Raw genomic sequence first — 23,098 nt, 5'->3', positions numbered from 1 at the left:
ATTTCTGTGTATTCGCAGGTGTCAGCCAGTCTACTGTAGGCTGAATATTAACTGACATAGCTCATAAATATCTGTGATGCTGTGATATGTTCAAAACATCAAAGGAGCTACCGCATGCAGTGAACTGTGTGTGTCTTTGCTGGATTATTACTGCACACAACAGAATAGATAACCTCTTGGGGGGGGGGGGGGTGGAGATAGATTTCTCTCTTTTTGTTCCTATCTATTATCATATGTGTATATATGAGCTACTACATCATCATGTTTGATGCATAATTTATGGTTTCTGCAATCCATCTGTTCAATTACAGTATTCAACATTGAGCTCCCTCATTTCCAACAAATCAATAATTTTATCCATTCACGGCTGCAGCCATTGATCGCACCTAATATCATATATTTATATGTGTATGAGACATAGTAATTCATAAGGCAAACATCGGCTGGCCCAGTCTGAATGACTGCCATGACAATGAACTAATTGCCTGCAAAACACAATTTCACATTCATGGGCGACTATTACAGCTGAATTGTTTGATAATGTCAAGTGAGTCATTTTATTAAGCGCCACACAAATGTAATCATGCGGCAGGGCAACGTGAATTCGAGTGTACACAAGTGTTAACATCACTATGGGTTTTAGGTTATTACTGCAGCAGCACATGTAAATTTGCCTCATTGATGGAGAGTGCTCAGCTGAATCAGAAATGTGCAAACCACAAACAAAATAGGCTGCTTCATTCTCTCTCCCCTCTCCCCCCCCACCGCCATCTGCATACACATCAGGACACACACACACACACACACACAGAGTCGCATTTTATATCTCCCCATCTGAAACCGGGATTAGAACCATGAATAATGTATTTATGTAAATGTCTGATGGGTATAACTATAAAAGATGAGAGTGATTGAAAAGGCATTTTGTTAGATTGAGTTACAGCTGCCTGTGAGTTATGGATGTTTCTAGTGAAGGGAGTGAGACGCTGGATCTAAAAAAAAAAATTTTAAAAAAAGCTGTATTTTTGAAGCAAAGAGGTCAAAGTGTCACTTCCACATCTGAGGAATACATTAATACAGAACCTGATCTCAGCATTTACGATTTGCTCGGCGCATTTCAAACATCAGTCAGGTTATTACACCCAGTGGTCAAACTATCATTGACTATGAAGTCGCTGAGGACAGTGACCTCAGCCTTTACCATCTGTGTAATGCATCACCATTGCCTTTTCTGTCAAACACTGAATTGTTATAAAACGGGCATAAATGTCAGCAGACATCTATGATCAGATTATTCACTGGTGCGTGTCAACCTCCCATCTGGGCTGCGACTACTGCATTATGTATATGTCAAATAACTGTGTGTATGTGTGAGTGTATATATATATATAGGCAACCACAATGCTGCCATTTTACACAGAAGGTATTCTATTTGAATAACAGCTTCGGTTGTCGTGTGCGCAATGCTGTTGTAATCTGTGTAATCCGTGTCATACATCTGCAAATCAGGACACAGCAATCAGCCTATACTCAAGAATGGAGGCAAAGGATAAGTTTTTGAAATATGACTGACAGCTGCTGAATAGTTCCATTACAGCAGCGCAGGAAGGGAAATACAGTATTTTGTTAAGCGCTCAGAGCCTGAGCACACATATTAAAGAAAAAAAAACCTCTCAGCATTAATAATTTATCTCATTTTATAAGGCAATTTAGCAGTCACTTGAAGTTGCTATGGTGACAGGGGGGTATTTTGAGACAACTAATGACCTATGCAAAACCCACTCACTGTAAACTTCACTCAAGCTAAATGAGATTGCTGTCTGTACTGTGTGTGATACATGGCTGAGAACTTAATCCCCACGCTATGCTTGGCCTTTTTCTGCACAGGACAAATTAAGGTTGTTAATATCAATGTAAAACATCTGTGGGCTGTTTACTGTACAGGGAATATGAGCCAAGTAGCAACCAGGGGCCAGCCCAGTGCTGCATAATAGTCTTTTGTTTTGATTGCTAATGCAGAATTCATAACAGTTGTCAGGTTAAGGTCAGAAAAAAAAAAATCTAGCAAGTGAAAGGAAAATTAATACCCATGATATGGTTTGAACGTAACTCAATATGTTTCACACTAAATCCCCTTCAATATCTCTTTATTTCTCAGCTTACGTCAAAGATTCCACATTGGAAAAGCTTTGAAGACTCGCTCTGTTCTGAGGCGAATCATATTTGTCCAATAACTGCTTGGCCTGTTGCAGCTGTCGGGGCTGAGACAGAATGAGTCATGTGTTACCCATTTAAGTCCAATTTCTCCAATGCAAATGCCTGACATGTGTGACTCTGCAGGGCTCAGAGCTGAAACAGTATTTTTGACACGAGGGGGAGAGAATCAAGGCCGGAGCTGTATGACCATTTAGCCACCTGCTTCACCCATGACCTGTACTGTTTTAAAAAGGAAAAAAAAAAAGTTTATATTTGGGAAACAATCCACTTGTGTTGTTTCTGATATGGCTTTTAAAGCACGAGCAGCTGCCATGAAATTAAATGAATAAACAAAGGAGGACTGGAATTCAGTGGTTTTTCCTTAAAAGGAGTCCTCTTTTGGAAAATATGAGTTACATTCACTGAACTGTGGTAACTGTGTGATGGTGAAACAAAACATTTTTCATTCCTAAAAATAGATCAGCACACACACGGAGCAATGGCTGCTAATTTTATTAACACCTCTTCAGTCTCTCTCTCACCCCCCCTCCTCTTCCTCTGTACCTTGTGTGCTGAGCCTTTTGTCCATTAGCACAAATGTCAGGTTGACTAATAAAGGTGTGACTGCCAGTGATATATAATTGTCTCTGCTCATGAAGCTGTGGTGTTGAGTGCCACCTGTTGGGACACAACAGTAACAACATGGAGCCGGTGACAGTTGAATTACACAGGATAACAGAGGGTAATTTACTGTGTAACATAATAGCCTAGTTATTAATTAGCCAGTCTTGAGAGAGGTGTGGCTGTTGGTCACAAACTGCTGATAAAAGCTGCGCTGTTTCTTTCCGCACTCATAAATATGAATTAACCTGGTTGCATGTTTGAATACAACATGAAAGAAACAGAAGTTTAGCACAAGTTTTTGATTGCTGTTGTATTCTGCTGAAGCCTGGTGTTATTTTAAATACCATGAGCTAGCAGGGATTCAGTGTTTCTACTTGAATTTTCTTCTCATCAGGGTGATACCCCCCCCCCCCCCTTAAACAGCTGCTCTAGCATGCAACCCTTAAAATATCTGTTGAAACCCAAACAAATTAAAGTCTCTGAGGGTTAGCAGGTTTGTACTGTTAAGACAAGACCTTTTCAACCGCAGACCACTTTTAACCAACAGCCAATTTGTAGAAATATATACTATGAAGGAATAAATATGCAAAAATATCTTCCTTTTTGTCCTTAAACACTTGCAGTTATAGGATTAAAACAGACACGTAGCATATGAAGCATAAAGAAAAGTGATGCACCAGTTCTGTACACTGGTTCATTATTGACACTAGTTATTACATGGATCAGGTATCAGCCAGACATGAATGACTGATTTTTGTCACTGTGATAACAAAAATTGTGGCCACTCAAAATAAACCTTCAACTAAAATGTGCACAGTTTATGCATGAATGCTATCAAAATTAAAAGGCATTGCACAACTCCTCTCCAGTATCAGGCTTTATCCACCAAACATTTTCAGCTTTCTGGCCTTAATTGGGGTAGCGCTTGAGGCTGTTGCCCTCAGACACCAACCTCAACAATCTCAGACGCCAGAATAATGAAGGCAAGATAGCGAAAACTGGAAAAGAGATGTGTGATGTGCAATGGTCTGCACCTTGCTGTGTGTGCATTGTTGAAATGAATAAATTCAAAGTCAAACCAACCAAAACTCAGAGTTTATTGAGAAAGGGGAAAGTTATAATTGCACATCCCTAATATGGGACTGCAAGATCTTTCTTGATACATAAGTTTCACTGAAGCGGGTTTGATTACATTTTCGCCTCCCTGAGCACATTTAATGGATTTTAATTTTCAGTTCTATTTTATATCTAATAGTCTTCCTTCTTTGTAATTTGTAGGCACTCATAACCAACAATATTTCAAACACTGATCTCATAGTTGATATAGATTATTGCTCAAATGTGGTCTATTTTATTCCCTTTTTTTTTTTTTTTTGCTGACACAGCAAACAGTGAGCGTTATAGCAGTGTTAAGTGAAGCAGCTGCATAAAGAGAATCAACGTTCTGTGATCAGCGATCAGAGCCCCTCGGCCATCTCTGTCACTCTCATCTCCAAACAGCTGAGAGCCAAGTCTTGAACAGAGTCACTGGGTAACACCAGGTCTGGGGTATGATGTTGGATGGCCTCTCTGTCTCAGACAACAGAGGAGGGTTTGTTTCCCTTTATGACTGACTGACTGACTGACCGTCTCTCACTCTTTGAACAAGTAAGCGTAAGGGGGAACACTCTCTACTAAAATTGGTTTGATTTTTGTGTCAGAGCCACTTTTTTGTTTACAGTTTATTCTAGACTTAAAGAGCTTAGAAACCAGGAAATGGGATAAACACCAGGGGCATGTTTCACAAATAGTGCTTTAAAAAAACTCAACCCACAATGTTTTCTAATGTAGGATGTAACCAAACTCTTTTTTTCCCTGCATGCAGCTGGATACTATCTACCCTACTGTACTTCTTTCCCTGTCTGAAATACTCATTGTGATATCACATGATGCAAACCGAACGACGATGATAGACAATTTGGAACAAAGACAGGAAAAGTCTGTCTCCTTTCCAAGGTCACAAGCTTTTCTACTGTTTCCTCTTCTGCACTGGCTGGCTGGCTGGCCAGATTGATTTGAATAGAAATCAACCCAGCATGCAGCCAAGTAGGGCAAAATTACTCCATTCTGTGTGTGTGTTTGTGTGTGTGTGTGTGTGTGTGTGTGTGTGTGTGTGTGTGTGTGTGTGTGTGTGTGTGTGTGTGTGTGTGTGTAAGCCTATGAGCATGTTTGTGTGTTTTAGACTTAGAAAGCCATGGTGGACTTGGTCTGACATGTTATTTCCTGCGTGGGGAGATAATAAGATATGTGATTAGAATACATTATAGTGGTTTTAAACTGAATAAATCCTGACTGAGGAGTTTATATTTCCATATTTTATTATAACATATCCATTGTTAAAATTAAAACTCCTAAATTTACAAAAACATAAATGACTGTATAGATATGTTGATAAAATTACCACATGACATTATGCAAACTGCTTTTTGTGTTGTTTTTGGGTTTTTTTTACACTGCTCTTGTTTTTGTATGTGTGTATATGCTCTTTTTTTTAATGTTTGCATGGTTTTACATCTATATGAACATAATCCAGGCGCAAATCTAAAAAAAATCTTTATGCATCCAGAATTACAGTATAATAATGTATCCACCTTTTACACACATAAAGTAGATCATAGGAAAAAAAGTATATGATAGGAAAACTGAACATTTTGAAAAAGAAATAAACATTTTAAAAACTAAATAATAAATAATATTCTAATGAAAATATAATAATAATAATATAATGATATAATAACAATTATTCTCACCCTATTTTGTGTGTAATTCCCCCAGTAAAATCCTTTGTCCCAACAGTGGCAGAACTGTAAACTTTTTATTACAGTACTTAAGTATAAGTTAGAGAAAATATTATAATATAAATATAAGAAAATATTGTACTTCCTACTTGGCACTTTTCAGACTGTACAATCTTTTACCTGTATAATCGTTAAATTAAAAGTAATTAAGTATTTAGTATAATTAACAGCAACAACATCAAAATGCTGCTTGAAGTGAATCAGTAATATTAATCCAATAATATGATGAAATGAACTTAAGTTGGATAATTTTAGTGCATTTTACTGATGTTGCTTCTGTGCTTTTACTCATTTAAGATGTTTAATTCAGGACATTGGCTCTATTTTCTAAGGGATATTTTTACCTTGTTGTATTTCACTGTTTGTTTATTTTACTATTTAAAGGACTCGGATACCTCCACTTCCACTATGGCGCCATAACTGCACTGACAAAATCAGCACTGCAGTAGCAATGTAACCGTGCAGTCCATTAATCACCCTGCACCGCTGTTTACTCAGAGCTTGTAAATTACAGTTTCCTGGAATGGAAACAGCAGGAGAAGTGCGCCTCACGATGCTGATGTATCCACTGACTCACAGACGATGTGATGCTGCCCTCTCCTGTACATTCCCAGGAAAGAGGAAGAGGAGGTCTGTGATGGACTCATGATGCCCTCCATAATTAATGAATAATTCTGAATGAGTTCTCTGAAGAAGCTTTGACACGTATTCAACGGCAGCCAGATTCGTGCAGCAGCGCCATTACTCATTATCTGATCCCCTGTCAGGACAACAGCTGGATGTGACTCTTTTTCGAGGCGGAGCTTAAACTTTGTGGACTTTGTTCTTCATCCAGTAGTTTTTGGTTTTTTTCTAATCTGTGAGAGCTGCAGTCGCCGGTTGTGTGGGAACTTAACTAATAACGGGAGAGCATTAGTGGTGCACAGTAGTGACCTCCTGCAAACAGCCAGCGTGATGATCCTGTTCAAGTTTATAAATGCGATCATTACCAGAGCGTTATTTCTCCTCGTCTCTCTGGTTGGGGTCTGGAGGGTGACATGGGAGAAAAAGGACAGCAATTACTGGTTTCTGACTTTCCTCTTTCTGCCGCTTGTCGCTGAAATGATAATTACACTGAGGAGGCGAAAGGGACAAGATTACAAATGGTAAGATGAGGTGCTTGCATGCAGTGTTTGTACTGTGAATGTATTATATTTTATTTGTTATGCAGTATGTTATACAGTAAGCTATGTTGATGATAAACACTTGATCTATTTATTTTTTGTGTAAAACTAATCCCAGCTGTCTGAATTGTACTGTTTTCTCTGCTGAGGAGATTTACAATATGTAGTACTTAAATTTAAATTATTTTTGTCTCCCCTGTCTGCATCCCTTCCCCCACCTCCCTAAATGCTCTGCATCCTGCTTGTTCCCCCGTTGCTTTTGTTTTACTGATATCTGGGGACAGTGAGGATGGGGTGGAACGCCCTTACTGTTATCCCAGTTATGTATCTGCCCCAAATAGTCTTCCTTCATGTCTAAACTGAACCTGCAAACAATGTTCTGTGGTTCATTGTCTTTATACGAGTAGTTATTTAAAGACAACAATGACTGCATATATCATGTTTGACATATACTAAAAACTAGAAATACCGCCTCAAGGTTGTATGTCTCCATCAACCAGTCAAGTTGCAATTTACATCCATGTCTGTCCAGACTCATATAATATTTGTAGTGAAGAAATTGAAAGAATTTAATTAAAGGTATTAATTGTATTTTTTGGCGAAAAGGAAGTTATCACTTTATTGACATGCATGATTCCAGGGAATAATTTTCAGTGAGAAACACGCTGTCTTCACTTGGAGACTATTCCCACAGAGGATTGATAGAGAGCTTCCTCATATGGTGCAATGATAATCACCTAAAGCTCTGTATCAGCAAAAGCAATGAGCTTGTGGTGAACCACCAGAGGATCAGGACGCCCCCTCTCTTGGTCGTCATCCAGGGAAAGGAAGTGAAGAGGATGGACTCATACAAGTACCATGGGAAAGCAAAGTGCAAAGAAGCTACAAATTCTAAAACATGGATGATTCACACACATCTTCAACCTGGCAGCACAGAAGATCATATAATCACCAAAGTTTCAAGGTGGACAACCAAGATTAGTGTCACCGATTCAGTATCTGACCAAATGTGAAATATGGTCATAATCTGCCCTTCTGTCCCTGAGTTAAGATGTTGAATAATGGTCAGAAAAGTGTTTTTTGCAGAACATTATGATGTCACAGTGAAGTTGACCATTGACCTTTTGGATTTAAAATGTCATAACTTCATCATTTTATCCTATTAGACATTTGTATGAAACTTTGTCATAATTAGCGTATGAATTCTTTAGTTATGGCCAAAAATGTGTTTTATGAGTTCACAGTGACCTTTGACGGTTAACCACCAAAATCTAATCAGTTCAGCCCTGAGTACAAGTGGACATTTGTGCCAAATTTGAAGACATTGCCTCAAGGCGTTCCTGAGATATCATGTTCATGAGAATGGGACAAACGGACAGACAAACCGAAAACATAGTGCTTCCACATCAAAGGTGCAACGTGTCAGATTGTAAAATTGTGAAGAAGAGGAACATCCACCCCTTCAGCTCCCTCTCTCCACACTCAGAGATGATGAAAAACATGTGTTTTGTTATTGTGTAAGTCTTACAAAAAGCAGTGGCGTGGGTGGGGGTATTTTGATAAAGTAAACTGAAAGCAGATTGTAAAGATACACAATTGTAAGGCTGCAACTAAAAATTATTTTTATTATTAATTAATCAATCCAATCTTTTCCTTGAGTACTTGTGTGGCCTATATAGTTCACAAAATAATGAAAAAAGCCAAGATGATGTTCTCAATTGTCTTCTGTCACACCAACAGTCAACAATACAAATATATTTTATTTTTTTTATCATATACAACAAAGAAAAGCAGCAGATTTTCACATATGAAAAGCACATTTTTAGCATTTTTGCTTGAAATGTGGTTGAAACAATTATTTTATCATAATCAAATTTGTCAGAATCAAATTGTTGCAGATGAATTTACTGTCAGTTGACTATTTGATTAATCAACTACTTGTTTCAGCTGTACAAAACTGTAATATTCACTAATCAATACTAAATGGGAACTCAAGGTTTGTGTTAAATCGTTCTTTCCCAAGCATCTTTATGAAGTTGTGTTGATGAAGTGCTGTTGGTCTCTCTTACAGGTTTTCTCCGCCAATCTTTCTGTTTCTCATCAGTATCATTCCCTCCATCTGGATCCTGGAGCTCCACCACCAGCAGAACTCAGTCAAAGATCGTCAGGTACTCCGTGCATGCACACTAGACACAAAACCACACTGTCAGTGTTTAAATGCTCAATAAAACAGCCTTCATGCATATCATCTAATGACAGATGTTGGCAGGTGGGAGAGGATTGCAAAACTCTTTGCAACTAAAGCTACAGTTCACTGTTATAAATTCCATCAAGTACTGCATTTGCCTTTAAACTCGAAGCTTTATAAAGTTTGAAATATATTGAAAAGTACAGGTTGTCTGTGACAAGCCTCTCAACTCTTTTCAGTGCAAAAAGCTTGACTCTTGGGAAAATGTGCGTAAATTGGTCACTCTGAACGAGACCCTGCACAACATGACGAACCCGAACTACCTGAAGGTAAGAGTAGCAGACTGATAAATCTATTTCTCTTCTGTTGCCTCTTATCGTAGAACATATTGTCTCTTATGATATGTCTACAAAGAACAAAAATGAACAAGGATGAGAAAGATGATTCAAGGGTTTTTTGATGATGGATTTCTTGGAAACATCTGACTGTGCAATATGGACAGACGATATGTAGGGTAGTGAAACTAGCCAGGAACTACAAAATCAAGATTCAACAGAACTGCTCATATTTCTCCAGAAACTGTTTCATCAGCACATATGATTATTCTAAAAATGACAATGGCAAGATACTGAACCTCATGATGTTTACTGTTTAACTGACAGAGTTAGTCCTTTTTTCAGTATACCAGTATTTTTCTATGTGTACATAAGGTATGGATTTTTGCAATACCACCATTAAGGGATGGATTCACACTTTTTAAGTTTTTCTTAAAACAATAGTCAGGTGCCCAAATATAGGTTACAAAATAGGTTTTTCTTGCCAAAATGTATATAAAAGTTTATCTGAAGCTAATATGAAGCTTCATCCATCCAAATTAGTCAAATCAAGTCGATATCTTTCAACGTTACAGTCTTTTTAGTGCCAAAGTCCCTCTTTTTAAGACTGTAAATGTAGCAGATATCCACTTGTTATGACTAACTCAGACTGCTTTTGCCTCCTATAAGCTTCAAATAAACTTTTAAATACATTTTTGCACACACTGTGCATATTGGCCCCCATCACTTACATTGAAAGCACATTTGAGGTTGATCTTTTAATAGCCAGTATGAACAATAGGAAAGATTACAGCGAGGAAAAATCTGTGTTTTAATATGGGTGCCTGACTGTTGTTTTAAGATAGACTTGAAAAACTGTGGACTTTTCCCTTAAGGGCATTCTGGGTTTTCAAGTTTTTCCTGGGAAACTGTTGTAGAACCAATTTCATGTGGTAATTGCATTTATGATAAGGATAGCTGATACAGAGCAGTGCATCATAATAATACATTGTGTTGGGAGCTTCCAGCCTCTCATGTTACCAAACAAAACAGTAAATGTCAGTCCGTTCAATTATTCAATTCATTTGCTTGATTCTAGTTTTCTGCAAGACATTCAGGTTTATTTATTTTAACTGTTGAGTAAACAATAGTCAACAGTCTTAATGGATTGGTAAACTAATTTACTGATGCTCTTGAATGATGTCTGTAGAAAACAAAATATTGTAAAATGTCTGCATGCTCATTCTAAGCTACACCTACTCCTTTTTTTTCTATATCCACATAGCTATGTGCTTATTTCACTGTGTATTTCTGTATGAGGTCACATGTGAACTCAGGGCCAAACTGTTGTTTAGTTCTTCAGTTTTGTTTTTTAACCTTTATTTATTCAGGGAAGTTTCACTGAGAGGAAGCCTCTCTTTTGCAGGATTGCCCTGCCACATTCACACAGTTACACACATTCACACCCGGAGGCTGCCCAGTACAACCACAATCTGATTTGCCAGCCCTTGAGCAGCTCCACTGGAGCAGTTTTGGGTTAAGGGCCTTGCTCAAGGGCACTTCAGTGGTGGCAATGAGGTAATGCTTTTTCACTCCCCGTCCAGAATGATCCTGCCAGTCCGGGGATTGAACCGAAGAAGAACTTAAAATTCACTCCTAAATCAGATTAGAAGCCAGTACTGAGCTAATAAGAGATCCCTGGTGAGACTTACTTTACTTCGTAATCGAGCTGCAGAATTCTCAGTGTGGAGAGAATGCAGAAGAGAAAAACATGAACATCAGAAAGTTTGGAAAGCTTGATGCTGCCCACAGGTGTTAGAGTTTAGAGAGAACCCACCAGTGGGAGAGACAAAGCGTCTTCCCAAAAATACAGGCCTGGACTCTGGAAAGGAACGTTACACAATCTCTCTGATGGAGATTTTGAGACAAGATTAAGAGAACTAAAACAGTCAGTGGATTGTGTTAATGACAGGCTAAAAGCCAGGAAGAACATCAAACCAAATAATCAAAGATGCATTTGTTGATAATTGCTTGATTTGTTCAAACATCCTCCTCTTTTGCATATGAAATAGGCAATACCCTTTAAGACATTTTAGTTTCATCAGATTTCTCTGTGTTGTTCATTTGCCCATTATAATGATATACAACGGAAATAAACATCCTCATTCAGTGACCCTTAGGACCCATTAATTCTGCCATTTCTTGGCTTATTTACATGTTTATTTGCTTCAAACAATCAGAGGCAGAGACAATGGCTTCAGTTTTGTTGTGAGACTGAAGAAAGCTGAGTCATCCAGGAATTAAATTCAACAAGTCAATTATGCAAAGTAGAAAGAATTGAGAGGCTATGAGGCTTTGCAAATATCAAAATTGAATATCAAAAGCGCAGGAATGATACAAGATGGATAAAATGCCCTAAAAGCAACATGTAGCAGGAGAATAAAAGTGGTCCAATGATTGACCCTTGAGGAACTCCACAGGTCAGAAAAGCATAATGAAACAGCCTGTCAGGAAAAAAGTACAAATAACCTGCTAATGGGCAGTGGGAGCCTAAAGGTTAGAGAAGCAAGCTTGTGACAGAAGGTCTGGCAGGATAAATCTGGGTGGGTAAAGTGAAAAAGTAGCGCTTATCCCTCCCTCATTACCACGACTGAGGTGCCCTTGAGCCGCCAAATCACACTGTGGTTGTACTGGGCAGCTTCCAGGTATGAATGTGTGTAACTGTGTGAATGTGATCAGGGCGCTCCTGCAAAAGAGATGCTTCCTCTCAGTGAAACTTCCTTGAATAAATAAAGTTAAAAAATAGGAAGAAAACCACTCTCACTGTATCAGATTCCAGACCATCTATTAAAATAATATGATCTACAATATCAAAAGCAGCACAAGAGGAAAAGCCCTATTTTTACTTTGCAGACAGACCTAAGAATAAACCAGTAATGATTATCAGATTAGTTTACAAAGTTATTGAATTGAGAGGACAGAGACTTGTACTACAAAAAGCAAATAAATGAAGCAACTGATGTGTTAAAATGAAAATACAATTACAGACAGTAGCACCTAGATATGAATGAAGTTTAGCTTTGGGAATGGTAGATAACAGACAACAAGTATACTTTCTACTATTAATAACAAACCTGCAAAGTCTGAGGTCAACCACAATAAAAGGAAACCATTTAAAATAGTTTAGATTTTAACAATAGCATGACCACCACACCCATTAAGCTTCAGGGAATTGAAGAGTAAAAATTTGGTGGTCAAACCTCCCAAGGCTGGCTGCATTCCCCAGCCCTTTACTGTGTTTCAGTTCAGATTCAAGATTTAGCAGATCAAATATTACTTGAGCTATAGGAGAAGTCTTAGGTGAGGTGTGTACAGCAAGCACTGCCAGGTTAGAGTCATCTCTACAAACTGCTTTAGAATAACATTTGAGTGGTCCATTTGCAATTATAAAAGAGATATTGAATCTAAAGTGCTGTAATAATATCAATGTAGCGACTACTGGCAACAACGTAAAAGTCGCTGAGAGGCTGAGGTAGGGCCTTGTTTGCCGTTTGTCCGACACGCTACCAAAAAGATTCGCTGAGATCAAAACTGTAGCTTTAATAACTTTTATTAATGAAAAAGATCAACTTATTATAACTTGCACAAAATATAGGCTACTCAAAATAATCACAGCGATCAGGTGTAAAACAGCGGTCAACAAAAAATACGACGACCCACTCACCCTCTGTCTCTTACCAGCTGGCATGCAGGTGAACAGGTGCTTAAATTAACTATAGGATACCACCGCCCATATCCATGTGACCTGATTATCAATCCCCGTGATTGTGCAATAATAAACAAACCAAAATAACCCAAAATATAAAACAAAAGAATTACTACTTTGCAATTCATTCAAACTTGAAATTAATCCATTCATGGCTCCTACACGCCAGCCCCTAATTATTAGGTTATTACATAATAATTACTCACATTGCAGATGTTAATAGGAGGCATGAAGCAATTAAAAGCTCAATAATCAAAGTCCATAAATTTACTTTACATTTTCGATCTTCTTTCTTCCTCCCGATCCTGTACATGAGTCATAAGTCAGTAAGACCAGAGGTTACTAGCACATAGTCTTATCAGAGTGATCTTTACCATCACTCTATGTCTGTCAGTCAAAATCAGAGTCAAAATGGAGGTCAAAGTTTCACAATGTGCATCAACCACTCCTTATCCAGCTTCGGCCTCCTGTAGTAGACAGACTTTGGTTATTGGTCGGTCCAGGCAGCTGCTCTTTGTTTTGATGCATACCTGACGCACAAAACCTCTCCTGTCTGGAAAGGTTTGTAGGACTCTTCCCATGACCCAGGAGTTATGAGGTCTGCTGTTACTACTACTGCTGACAACTCCTTTTTCATCCTTTGTAGCTTTTCCATCTCTGTCTCTTGAAGAGCTCTTTGCTTGACCTGATGCCCCAGTAGTGGAGGGGCCTTTCCTCCCAGAATCCTTTTCTTTATCTCCCGTTTCAGCTTTCTTCAAGGCCTCTCTGCTGTCTTTCTTCAATGAACGTCTTTGTTGGTCCGTCTCCAAGTCAGACTGTGCAAGAGCCATGCTCAATTGTCTCCTCTTCTGACAAACAGACAAGAGCCAAGTCTTAAATATCAAGATCCAAGCAACAGACTTTCTCAGAGGGGTCCAAGAGTCAAAGTATTGGATCATGCGAGTCACTGCATCAACCTCCTCTCTGACCTGTACAGCATTCACTGCAACAGCTTTCTTAACCTCGCTGTCATCTGATGGAAGTTGAAGAGCATCGTCAGGAGAGACAGGCCACTCACTCTCAGGTTGAAGGAGAAAATGAGGCCCTGACACCCATGTTGCATTCTTGAGAAATGTATCTACTTTCACACCCCTGGAGGCAACATCGGCTGGATTGCGTGCAGTTTCAACATACCTCCATTGAGAAGGGTGTGAGGCCTTGCGAATTTCTGAGACTCGGTTGGCAACAAAGACTCTGAATCTGGTCACCACTCCTATCAGTGAACTTGTAAGATCTGGTCCCTGTAGGAGCTGAGCATTAAGTGATGTTCCCTGGAAACTCGCTCCACAGTCAAAGACAACTCTGATCTTTCCTTTTGTAGGATGGTAGACGCCATGGTGCGGAATATACCAGACCTTGCCATCACTAACTTCCACATCCTCTTCAGGCACCCTTTCAGCATAACCTTTGGCAACAAGGTCATTCATGAAGGCCATATAATCAGCATGAAATGAGGAATCCTTCTGAAGCCTCTTCTTCAGGTGTAAGGCACGCTGCTCAATGATTTTCTTATTATTTGGCATGCTAACGTCCCTTTTCCTCAGAGGTAAGTTGATCTGATAGTGGCCATTCACTTGCTTTGCTGAGTTTGTGACCAGTTCCATAAACTTTTGATCTTCTCTTGACATGCCAGTTTGTTCATCCATGCTGCATTCAGGGAAATCTGCCTTAAATTGCTGCTGCCAAAGTTCGTCCAAACACACAACTGACACTCTGTTCACTTGTAACTCTGGCTGCTCACAGTCCATTGCATCTCCACTGTCTCCTTTCAGTGGTCCATTCACAGTCCAACCCAGCATTGTCCTTATTGCATAGGGTCCATTATTAACACTGCGTATGACTTGCAATGGTTCCAAGGCCTTAGAAACATTTGTCCCTATCAACAGCTCAATCCCTGCCTCAATCTCAGGCAAATTGACATGTTTTAAATGAGGCCATCTCTGAAGATCACTCTGTCTCGGAATGTTCCCCTTGTGAACAGGCATGCACACCTGCGTGTAAGCCTTGGGCAATTCACAGAAGTGCTCCTCATTCAAGCCAGCTACCTCCAAGCCTGACACAATGTGACTGCTCACAACTTTCTCTTGGCCCATTGTCCGTAAAAGAATATGTACCTTCTTCCCTGTAAGGTCAAGCTTGTGCATCAGAGACTCTGTACAGAATACTGCTGTACTGCCTTGGTCCAAGAAAGCATAGGTGGTGACAATCTTGCTCCCCTTTCTGGATTTAACTTGCACTGGAACTATGGGAAGTTTACAATCGTGATCACCAGCCCCAGTATGACCACTTGCCACCAGAGTGCTGTCCACTGACACCTCTGCTTTCCTCTCAGCTAGGTAAGATTCCTTTTCCTTTGGAGGAATGTGAAGTATGGTTGGATGTTTAAGACCACATTTTGCACAGGAAATCCGTTTTCTGCAATCTTTGCTGATATGTCCAATACACAAACAGCCAAAACAGACACCATTGTCCTTCAAGAAGCCAATCTTCTCTTTATGTGCTCTTTTCCCCAACTGAGGACACAAATCCAATGCTTGACCTCCTCCACAGCAAAGACATGTCTTCCTTTCAGTTTGAACATGTTTCTTCCCTTTGGTTCCAGGTTGAGTTTTGTTTCCCACAGGGGCTACAGTGGTAGCAAAACTGGTTCCTTTAATTCCAGAACGAGATTGTGGATTGTGCTTACTTACACCTTTGTTTGTTGTCAGCGATGGAGCATCCTGTATGTTTCCAAACACTGGGTCAGTTAAGATTCTCACTTGTCTCTCAATGAAATTAGTGATGTCAATGAATGTAGCTCTCTGGCTGCGCCTTTCTTGCAGGTTCACAGGCTACAGTTCTCCACTTGTCCCTAAATTTGTAAGGCAGTTTCCTTATAATGGCCAGCATATTGGCAGGCATGTCTAGCTCATGCAAGTATTGCACCTCTTCCATGGCATTACAGCAGCCTCTGAGGAAAAAGCTGTAATCTTGAAGAGCTTTTACATCTTCATTTTTGATCGGAGGCCATGAAAGAGCCCTTTCCATGTATGCAGATGCAACCTTCTGCTCATTTCCAAACTGCTCCTGTAGTAAAGCCTTAGCCTTAACATATCCCCCCTCTGGATCAATGTGCTGGCAGCTTCTAACAAACTCTTTTGGATGACCCTTAGTGTACTGCTCCAGGAAATAGAGTCGGTCACTGTGGCTCGCAGTGTTCCTTTCCACACCATCCTCAAAAGCCTTCATGAATGCATGATATTTTAATGGATCACCATCAAAAGTTGGTATATCTCGCTTGGGCAAAGATGAAAGACATTGCTGCTGTATCAACAGTGTAGTGATTTCATTTTGCTTCCTCATAATACCAAGTATGTTGTTTTGGTCTTCATTTTCTGGACCCATATTTGCATATGACACATTTCCATATTGCATTTGTGTAGTTGCTTGAGCATCTGAATGTTGCTGGGGTTCATGGCACCCTACAGACATAGGCTTCAAATGAAAGAACTGAGATGGATTTTTCTCCTCAGGCCTTGCTCCTGTATCCAGGTGGTCACATTTGATTTCCTTTTGTGACATTTGTGGAATAAATGAATTTGCCTTAGCACTGAGGGTTTGTGTTTTTCCTTGTCTTTTTTCCAAATAAGAATTCATTCCATCTGATTGCTTTGTTATGGAGGTTTTCCCACTTAGGATGCTCTGAGATCTGAACACATTTAGCTTAGCCATGTGTGTAGCAATTTCCTCATCCAGTTGAAGCTGCTCCTTCCTTTTACGTAGCCGTTCCTCCTCTTCTTCCAGTTCATGTTTGTCCTTTAATAATTTTTGTCTTATCTTTAAAGCTGCTAAGTCCGCCTCAGCTTTAAGACGTGCAGATGAAATACTAGAAGCAGCAGACTTTCTTCCTGTTGCAGAGTTTTGTGATCTGGACACTCTGCTTCCCACATTTGACACACTGTCACTTGGCTTTACATCATCTTGTATATCATCTGTCATGATTATGGATGCAGCCTGCATTATTACTTGAGGTTCATCGGCTATTTGAAGAAAAGACACATCTTCATTGATTCCAACAGGATCAGATTGAACACAACTGTCATTGTGGAGCAGTTCCTCTGGTCCACTCAACCATTGTTCAACATGCCCTTTAAATGTGTTGCTGTATTTCACAATGCTGGAAAACCATTCATTTTGTTTCCTCTGTTCATCCTCTGGGAGTAAAGGAATCAACATATTATGTGACATGTTGGCATTTTCACAAAGTTGAATTAAACTCTCTAAAAGGGGTTGTACATGAGAGACGTTTTCCCTTTTTTTCATGAATGATTTCATTTGTGGTATGAGCCCTTTAATTTTATTCACAGCCATTTTGCGTTCCCGTTGAAGCTTTTCAATTTTATTCACCAACGCCTTTGCGGTGAGTTGAACTTTTCTTTTCCCACACTCCATTTGAGAACTTGCAACTCCAGCATTTATTTGACTCATTTTTCCTCTTTTGAGTTCCTTTTCGATGACTTTTCAATACATTATTTGTGCATTTAAGGACACATCCACAGACCGAAAGGCAATTCATCCAGCAAACATCACATTTCCACATCAACAGCGCAGCGGCAACTTCAAAGAGACCAAGCGGAGATTCCTTATTTTTGCATCACGGAGATAATTCAGCACCGGTAATCAATCAGCCAGTCGTCCCCAGCGGACACACAGCAGTGAATATGCAAGCCGCATTCCTTCCATTAATACACAGCTTAATGCGTATAAACACCGGTAAGCCTACCTGGCTTCTGTGTTTGGCTTTGACTGCGGCTCCTGAAGTTGTGATAGTTGACAGCCGGTGCCTTCTTCAGTCTTTCACCTCCGATGTTCGCTTTGTTTAATCCCCTTCCAATCGATCCTTGAGCCCATGCGCCATCCGGTGATGTTTCTTTTAATGCCGTTTTTTGTTGACAAAAATGTAGCGACTACTGGCAACAACGTAAAAGTCGCTGAGAGGCTGAGGTAGGGCCTTGTTTGCCGTTTGTCCGACACGCTACCAAAAAGATTCGCTGAGATCAAAACTGTAGCTTTAATAACTTTTATTAATGAAAAAGATCAACTTATTATAACTTGCACAAAATATAGGCTACTCAAAATAATCACAGCGATCAGGTGTAAAACAGCGGTCAACAAAAAATACGACGACCCACTCACCCTCTGTCTCTTACCAGCTGGCATGCAGGTGAACAGGTGCTTAAATTAACTATAGGATACCACCGCCCATATCCATGTGACCTGATTATCAATCCCCGTGATTGTGCAATAATAAACAAACCAAAATAACCCAAAATATAAAACAAAAGAATTACTACTTTGCAATTCATTCAAACTTGAAATTAATCCATTCATGGCTCCTACAATCAACAAGGAACTGGTAGCATTCGATGAGTCAAGAGCTAGCTGCACATTAAGGGATAACATGGTTCCTGAGTGAATAACTCCTGCGAACATCCTGGAAAACTATGAAATAACTTTCGATTTTTCTCCTTTTGCCAGAGTATTGAACAAGCTCTTTCAGTTGTCTGCCCCAATGACTGGATCCTAGCTCTTCATCAGATCCTGCTCATCCTCCTCATCCTGGGGAAGTGGCTCCTTCCTTTGGGAGGCGGAGTCACAAGAGATGAGCTCTCTCAACTTCTCCTGATTTTTGTTGGCACAGCGGCAGACATCCTTGAATTTACCAGTGAGACGCTGTCAGATGTCAAGTGGGTGGCCAATCAGTTTTAGTTTTATCTGTCTACACTCAGTCCTGTACATGTATATAACCATCCTCACACTTAAAACGCATATATGTATGTGTACAATCCAAGCACTTTTAAAGTAACGTTGCCTACTTTTACTATGTTTTTACTGTATTTTCTGTGTCTTCTGCAGAGAGAACAGTCCTGCTCTGGTCTACATCATCTTAGCTGTATGGACCTGGAGCATGTTGCAGTTCCCCCTACATCTAGCTGGTCAGTTTGTTTTTCAGTTAAACCAATAGCTTTGGTGCTCAAGCAGTTACAGATGTGAGACCTCTCCACTGTGAGAGGGATAATGTGTTTAGAAATTGGCAAAGACATTAGTAATGTCAGCAGTGTCCCTGCCAGTGGTGTAAGCAAACAACGAAAAGTAGTTCAGCTGAAATCTTTGCTCTTCTATCTCCAGCTTTGTCAAATTATTAACCCAAAAATCTGTTTTCACTTCCGGAGCCTTGAATCAACCGCAAAAGCTGTGTCAGAGACATGGGAATGTCCCAACTTTCATAACTATAGTCTTTCAAAGCAAGCTAAACACGAAATTAAGTAGCAGGAAGGATGTATTTTAGGAGTCTGTATAAATGTTTATAATCTTGAAGAAAATCAAGCGCTACATTTAGGCTTTTACATAAATGATGTTGACAAACTATCCAGCGAAAAAGCCTATCCGATTCAAGTGGACTGATAAGTGGGAGCCGTTATCAGGCAAGGCTCAACAAGCTGATGTCTTTAACTTATTACATTGAGCACAGAAAAGAATGTAAACCCACCTCTGAAGAACAAGGATAGGGTTTCAACAAAGAAAGAAAAGAAAGGAAGACAGCACAACTTTGTTCTCGGAAAGTAAGAATAATTCATAACACAATCTTTAATAATTTACAAGTAGGCATTAAGACTCTTTATAATGATATTTTCATGTGTCTCTTTACCGTCATAATGCATTAAGAGCACTTATCTTGAATGCACAGCACTCGGTTGTGTTTATAATTGAAGCTATTTTTCCTCCGGTGTGTGCAGTATGTGTTTGTGTCCGCTCACGTGGGTGTGTCTTCCTGTTAGTGTCAACATGCGGTCATGTCCAGTGTGTTTAAATGCCTTGCAAACACAGAAAGTGTTGGCATATACATGCAACATGTTCATAAATATGACGTTCAAAGTTCATTCTTGGATCTTGGAAACAATCCCATCACTAGGTCCATTTAGAATCTGCTCTGCAGCTTTCGATCATGATCCTCATCAGCTGATGGGGTTTTCCTAGTTGTCATGGAATTATAAGTATTCAAACTTTTTTTTTCCTGAGCAGTTTAAAGGATACGTTCACAATTTTTCAAGTGAGCCAGGTGCCCATATTAACACTCAAAGAGGTTTTCCTTGCTGTAATCATTCCTCCTTTTCATACTGGCTATTAAAAGATCCCCTTCAAATGTGCTTTTAATGTACATGATTTTATGCAAAAATGTATTTAAAAGTTGATCTGAAGCTTCTATGAGGCTTCAACAGTCTGAGTTAGTCTTATCAAGTGGATATCTGCCACATTTACAGTCTTTTTAGCATCAAATTCCCTCTTTGTGTTTCCTCGGACAGTGTTTCTCTGTTCTCTGGCAAAGTATAGTAACAAAAAGAGGGACTTTGTCTGTTTGGACTAGTGTTGGAAGATGTTTAGTTGATTTGAATAATTTGGACGGCTGAAGCTTCACGTTGGCCTCAGATAAACTTTTGAATACATTTTTGCACAGAGGGAGGCTTGTGGTTTTTGGCCCCCATCACTTCCGTTGTAAGTGCATTATGAAGGGACCTTCCAACAGTCAGTATAAACAGGATGAATGATTACAACAAGAAAAACCTATTTCATTGTTCATCTGTGCTCCTGACTATCATTTTGAGACTGATGACTTGAAAAACTGTGAACCCCTATTGTGAATGTTTCACCCATGTTGGCTTAAAAACTGAGATTCAAAGTTCATCCTTGAGCTTGGAAACAGCTGGTGAGAAAAAAAGTTTCATCTGCTGATGATGATCATATGATATATTCGAAAGCAGAATAGCTACAAACGGACCGTGTGATGAGATTGTGTTCGCGAATGTTTGCGGGTGCATGGATATTTATGTCAGATAAACTTCTTCAAATAAAAAAGCTGTTGTAAGGATTTGAATATAAGAAAGCAGGTCATGGAAAATTGATTCAATTAAAGTTTTTTAATACCCCTAGTTGTATCTAGTTTTGCAGATAGTTTTGGATTTACAGTATGTCATTTAGCCAACTCACATGGAAAGGATTATTCTGTGAATGTAGTATATGTACAGTGTTTATAGTTGGCATTGAGAATCTTTTTAGTCCCTAAGTCTTTAATTTACTTTACTAGGTAATGAGTAAATCTTGAGATGCACTCAAAAAGGGCTGAAACATGTTCAAAAGAGCAAACTTCAGACACTCATGCATAGAGGAGCAGGAGCAGGATTTGAAACCCTGACATTTACTCAGTATGATAAGATCAAGAAAGATTTTTATCTTGAATTAAGGAAATGAAAAATACATAAACATGAATTACAAGAATTCCTTGCATAAAACATCTCAGCTGTGTCACCAAGTGCTTGTTTTTTGTCTCTTTATTTTCAATAGTGGTGAACAACAACTCAGACAATGAGGGTGAGCAGGGTGCTCAGGAGGTATCCCTCTGCGTTAGACACAGCACGGACATATGGAATATTGTGGAGGCCTTGTTTATCCAGGACGGGCCTTTCCTGGTGGTCAGGCTCACCGTCATGACCTACTACAACGTCTTCCACCAGATGCTCGGTTTCTTCGCCATCAAGAACCTCCTGGTTGTCATATTGAACTTGTACAGGTTGTTTGTTATATGCCAGGACTTCAGAGCTTCCAGGAGTAGCAACAGGAGCGACAGTGCCGTCCCATGAGATGAGTGGGACAAGTCAGTTCAGGGGAAAAGGGGAATCAGGGAAAATGGTGAGATGTCACACCCAAAGTTTGTTTACAATAGACTGATAAAAACTGCAGTTTTCTCACAATGTCCTTAAACTCTGTGGAATCAATTAGTTGTGAATAATTAGCGATGTATATTGCAGAAATCTGTGAGCAACTATTTTCTTACACTTGCAAGTTGCCAAGTCCACATTCCGCACTTGACTTCCTAAAATCCAACCCATTTCGAAGCTCGTACTTCCCCTCATTGTCATTTCAGTTCATTTGGAGCCAACCTCGGTTAGCTCGGTTAAAATACCAAAGAATTTATTCAGTCGCCTACTAAAATCTTACTCAGCTCAATTACAAAGTGGCCTTACTGTTCAGCTTAAAGAATGCTGCTGGTTTGACTGAATAACTGATGTGACATTACAAACAGCAGGCAGGGGACACAGAGGAAAAGACGGAAGCAGAGCAGAACAGGAAAAAGGTGTAGGGGGTCCCGGTGAAAAATATTCTGATATGATATACAGATGATGCACATTACTAAGCGTGTCAGCACAATACGAAACTAATGAAAATATCCGAGAAGCACAATCTCGGCCTTGTCAACACAGCAGCAGCTGAAACCAGGATACTGTTTGGATAAGGATGGGAAGAGTTTCTACCCGCGTGCTGCCTGGCGTCTTGTTTAGCGGAAGTGAGGGCAGGGAGGACGGGAAGACAGGAAGTCAGAGAGAGATAAGAGAGAGAAGTGTTGAGAGTGGCTGAGATCGAAGAGGAGCGATTTTCCTGTCTGAGCCCACGCGGGAAGTTAGAACAGACTGTGAAAATATCCTGGTGATAGTTGGCTGTTTGATTAAACCCCTATATCAACACTGGACAAGTATTTCTTGTTGTATTGAAGGAGATTATAAATTCTGTTTTTTCTGACATTTGAATATGCAAGAAATCAAGAGGGCAAGAAGGAAATAATCCCTCCTCCAAATTATGATTCATGTGTTGTAGCTCTTGGATAAATTGCCTATTTAAAAAAAAGGAGAAGTGTAAAATAAGGTCATGAAATCATTGTATTTGTCATCTCATATTCTATTCTTACTGTCACTGTCATCAGACAGACTGTAACTGACTTTTTTTAGACTTTTTGGTATGCTAATTGAGTAATATCATGAGAAGAAACAGAGGCTGAAGACATAAAACTGCACTCAGATAATCAACTCACTTTGACTTGTGTGTGTCGCACACCCTTTAAACAAAAGAGCAAATAAGTACCCGCTCACTGCTACCAGTGT

The 23,098-nt window shown here is 39.6% G+C and overlaps 1 protein-coding gene across 1 annotated transcript; it reads left to right on the top strand.

Annotated features, from left to right (window-relative positions):
* The first annotated feature begins 6,322 nt into the window (after window positions 1-6,322).
* Window positions 6,323-22,828, top strand: LOC137197238 (transmembrane protein 26-like). The gene is made up of 6 exons (XM_067610513.1): window positions 6,323-6,802; window positions 8,892-8,988; window positions 9,248-9,337; window positions 18,645-18,853; window positions 19,023-19,102; window positions 21,507-22,828. Exons 1-6 carry the CDS (start codon window positions 6,612-6,614, stop codon window positions 21,800-21,802), a joined length of 963 nt encoding a protein of 320 aa, XP_067466614.1. The 5' UTR covers window positions 6,323-6,611; the 3' UTR covers window positions 21,803-22,828.
* Window positions 22,829-23,098: the final 270 nt, after the last annotated feature.

Source organism: Thunnus thynnus, chromosome 14 (genome assembly GCF_963924715.1).
Source record: "Thunnus thynnus chromosome 14, fThuThy2.1, whole genome shotgun sequence".
NCBI classification, from domain to species: domain Eukaryota; kingdom Metazoa; phylum Chordata; class Actinopteri; order Scombriformes; family Scombridae; genus Thunnus; species Thunnus thynnus.
The sequence above is the reverse complement of the archived record's forward strand: the minus strand, read 5'-3'. Positions and strand labels throughout refer to the sequence as shown.

Bases quoted from the DNA above. Each gene is read 5' to 3' on its own strand.
- LOC137197238 (XM_067610513.1), top strand. From the start codon at position 6,612: ATGATCCTGTTCAAGTTTATAAATGCGATCATTACCAGAGCGTTATTT. The intron at 9,338-18,644 runs GTAAGAGTAGCA...TCCTTTTGCCAG, and splicing joins CGAACCCGAACTACCTGAAG to AGTATTGAACAAGCTCTTTC. The intron at 19,103-21,506 runs GTCAGTTTGTTT...TATTTTCAATAG, and splicing joins GTTCCCCCTACATCTAGCTG to TGGTGAACAACAACTCAGAC.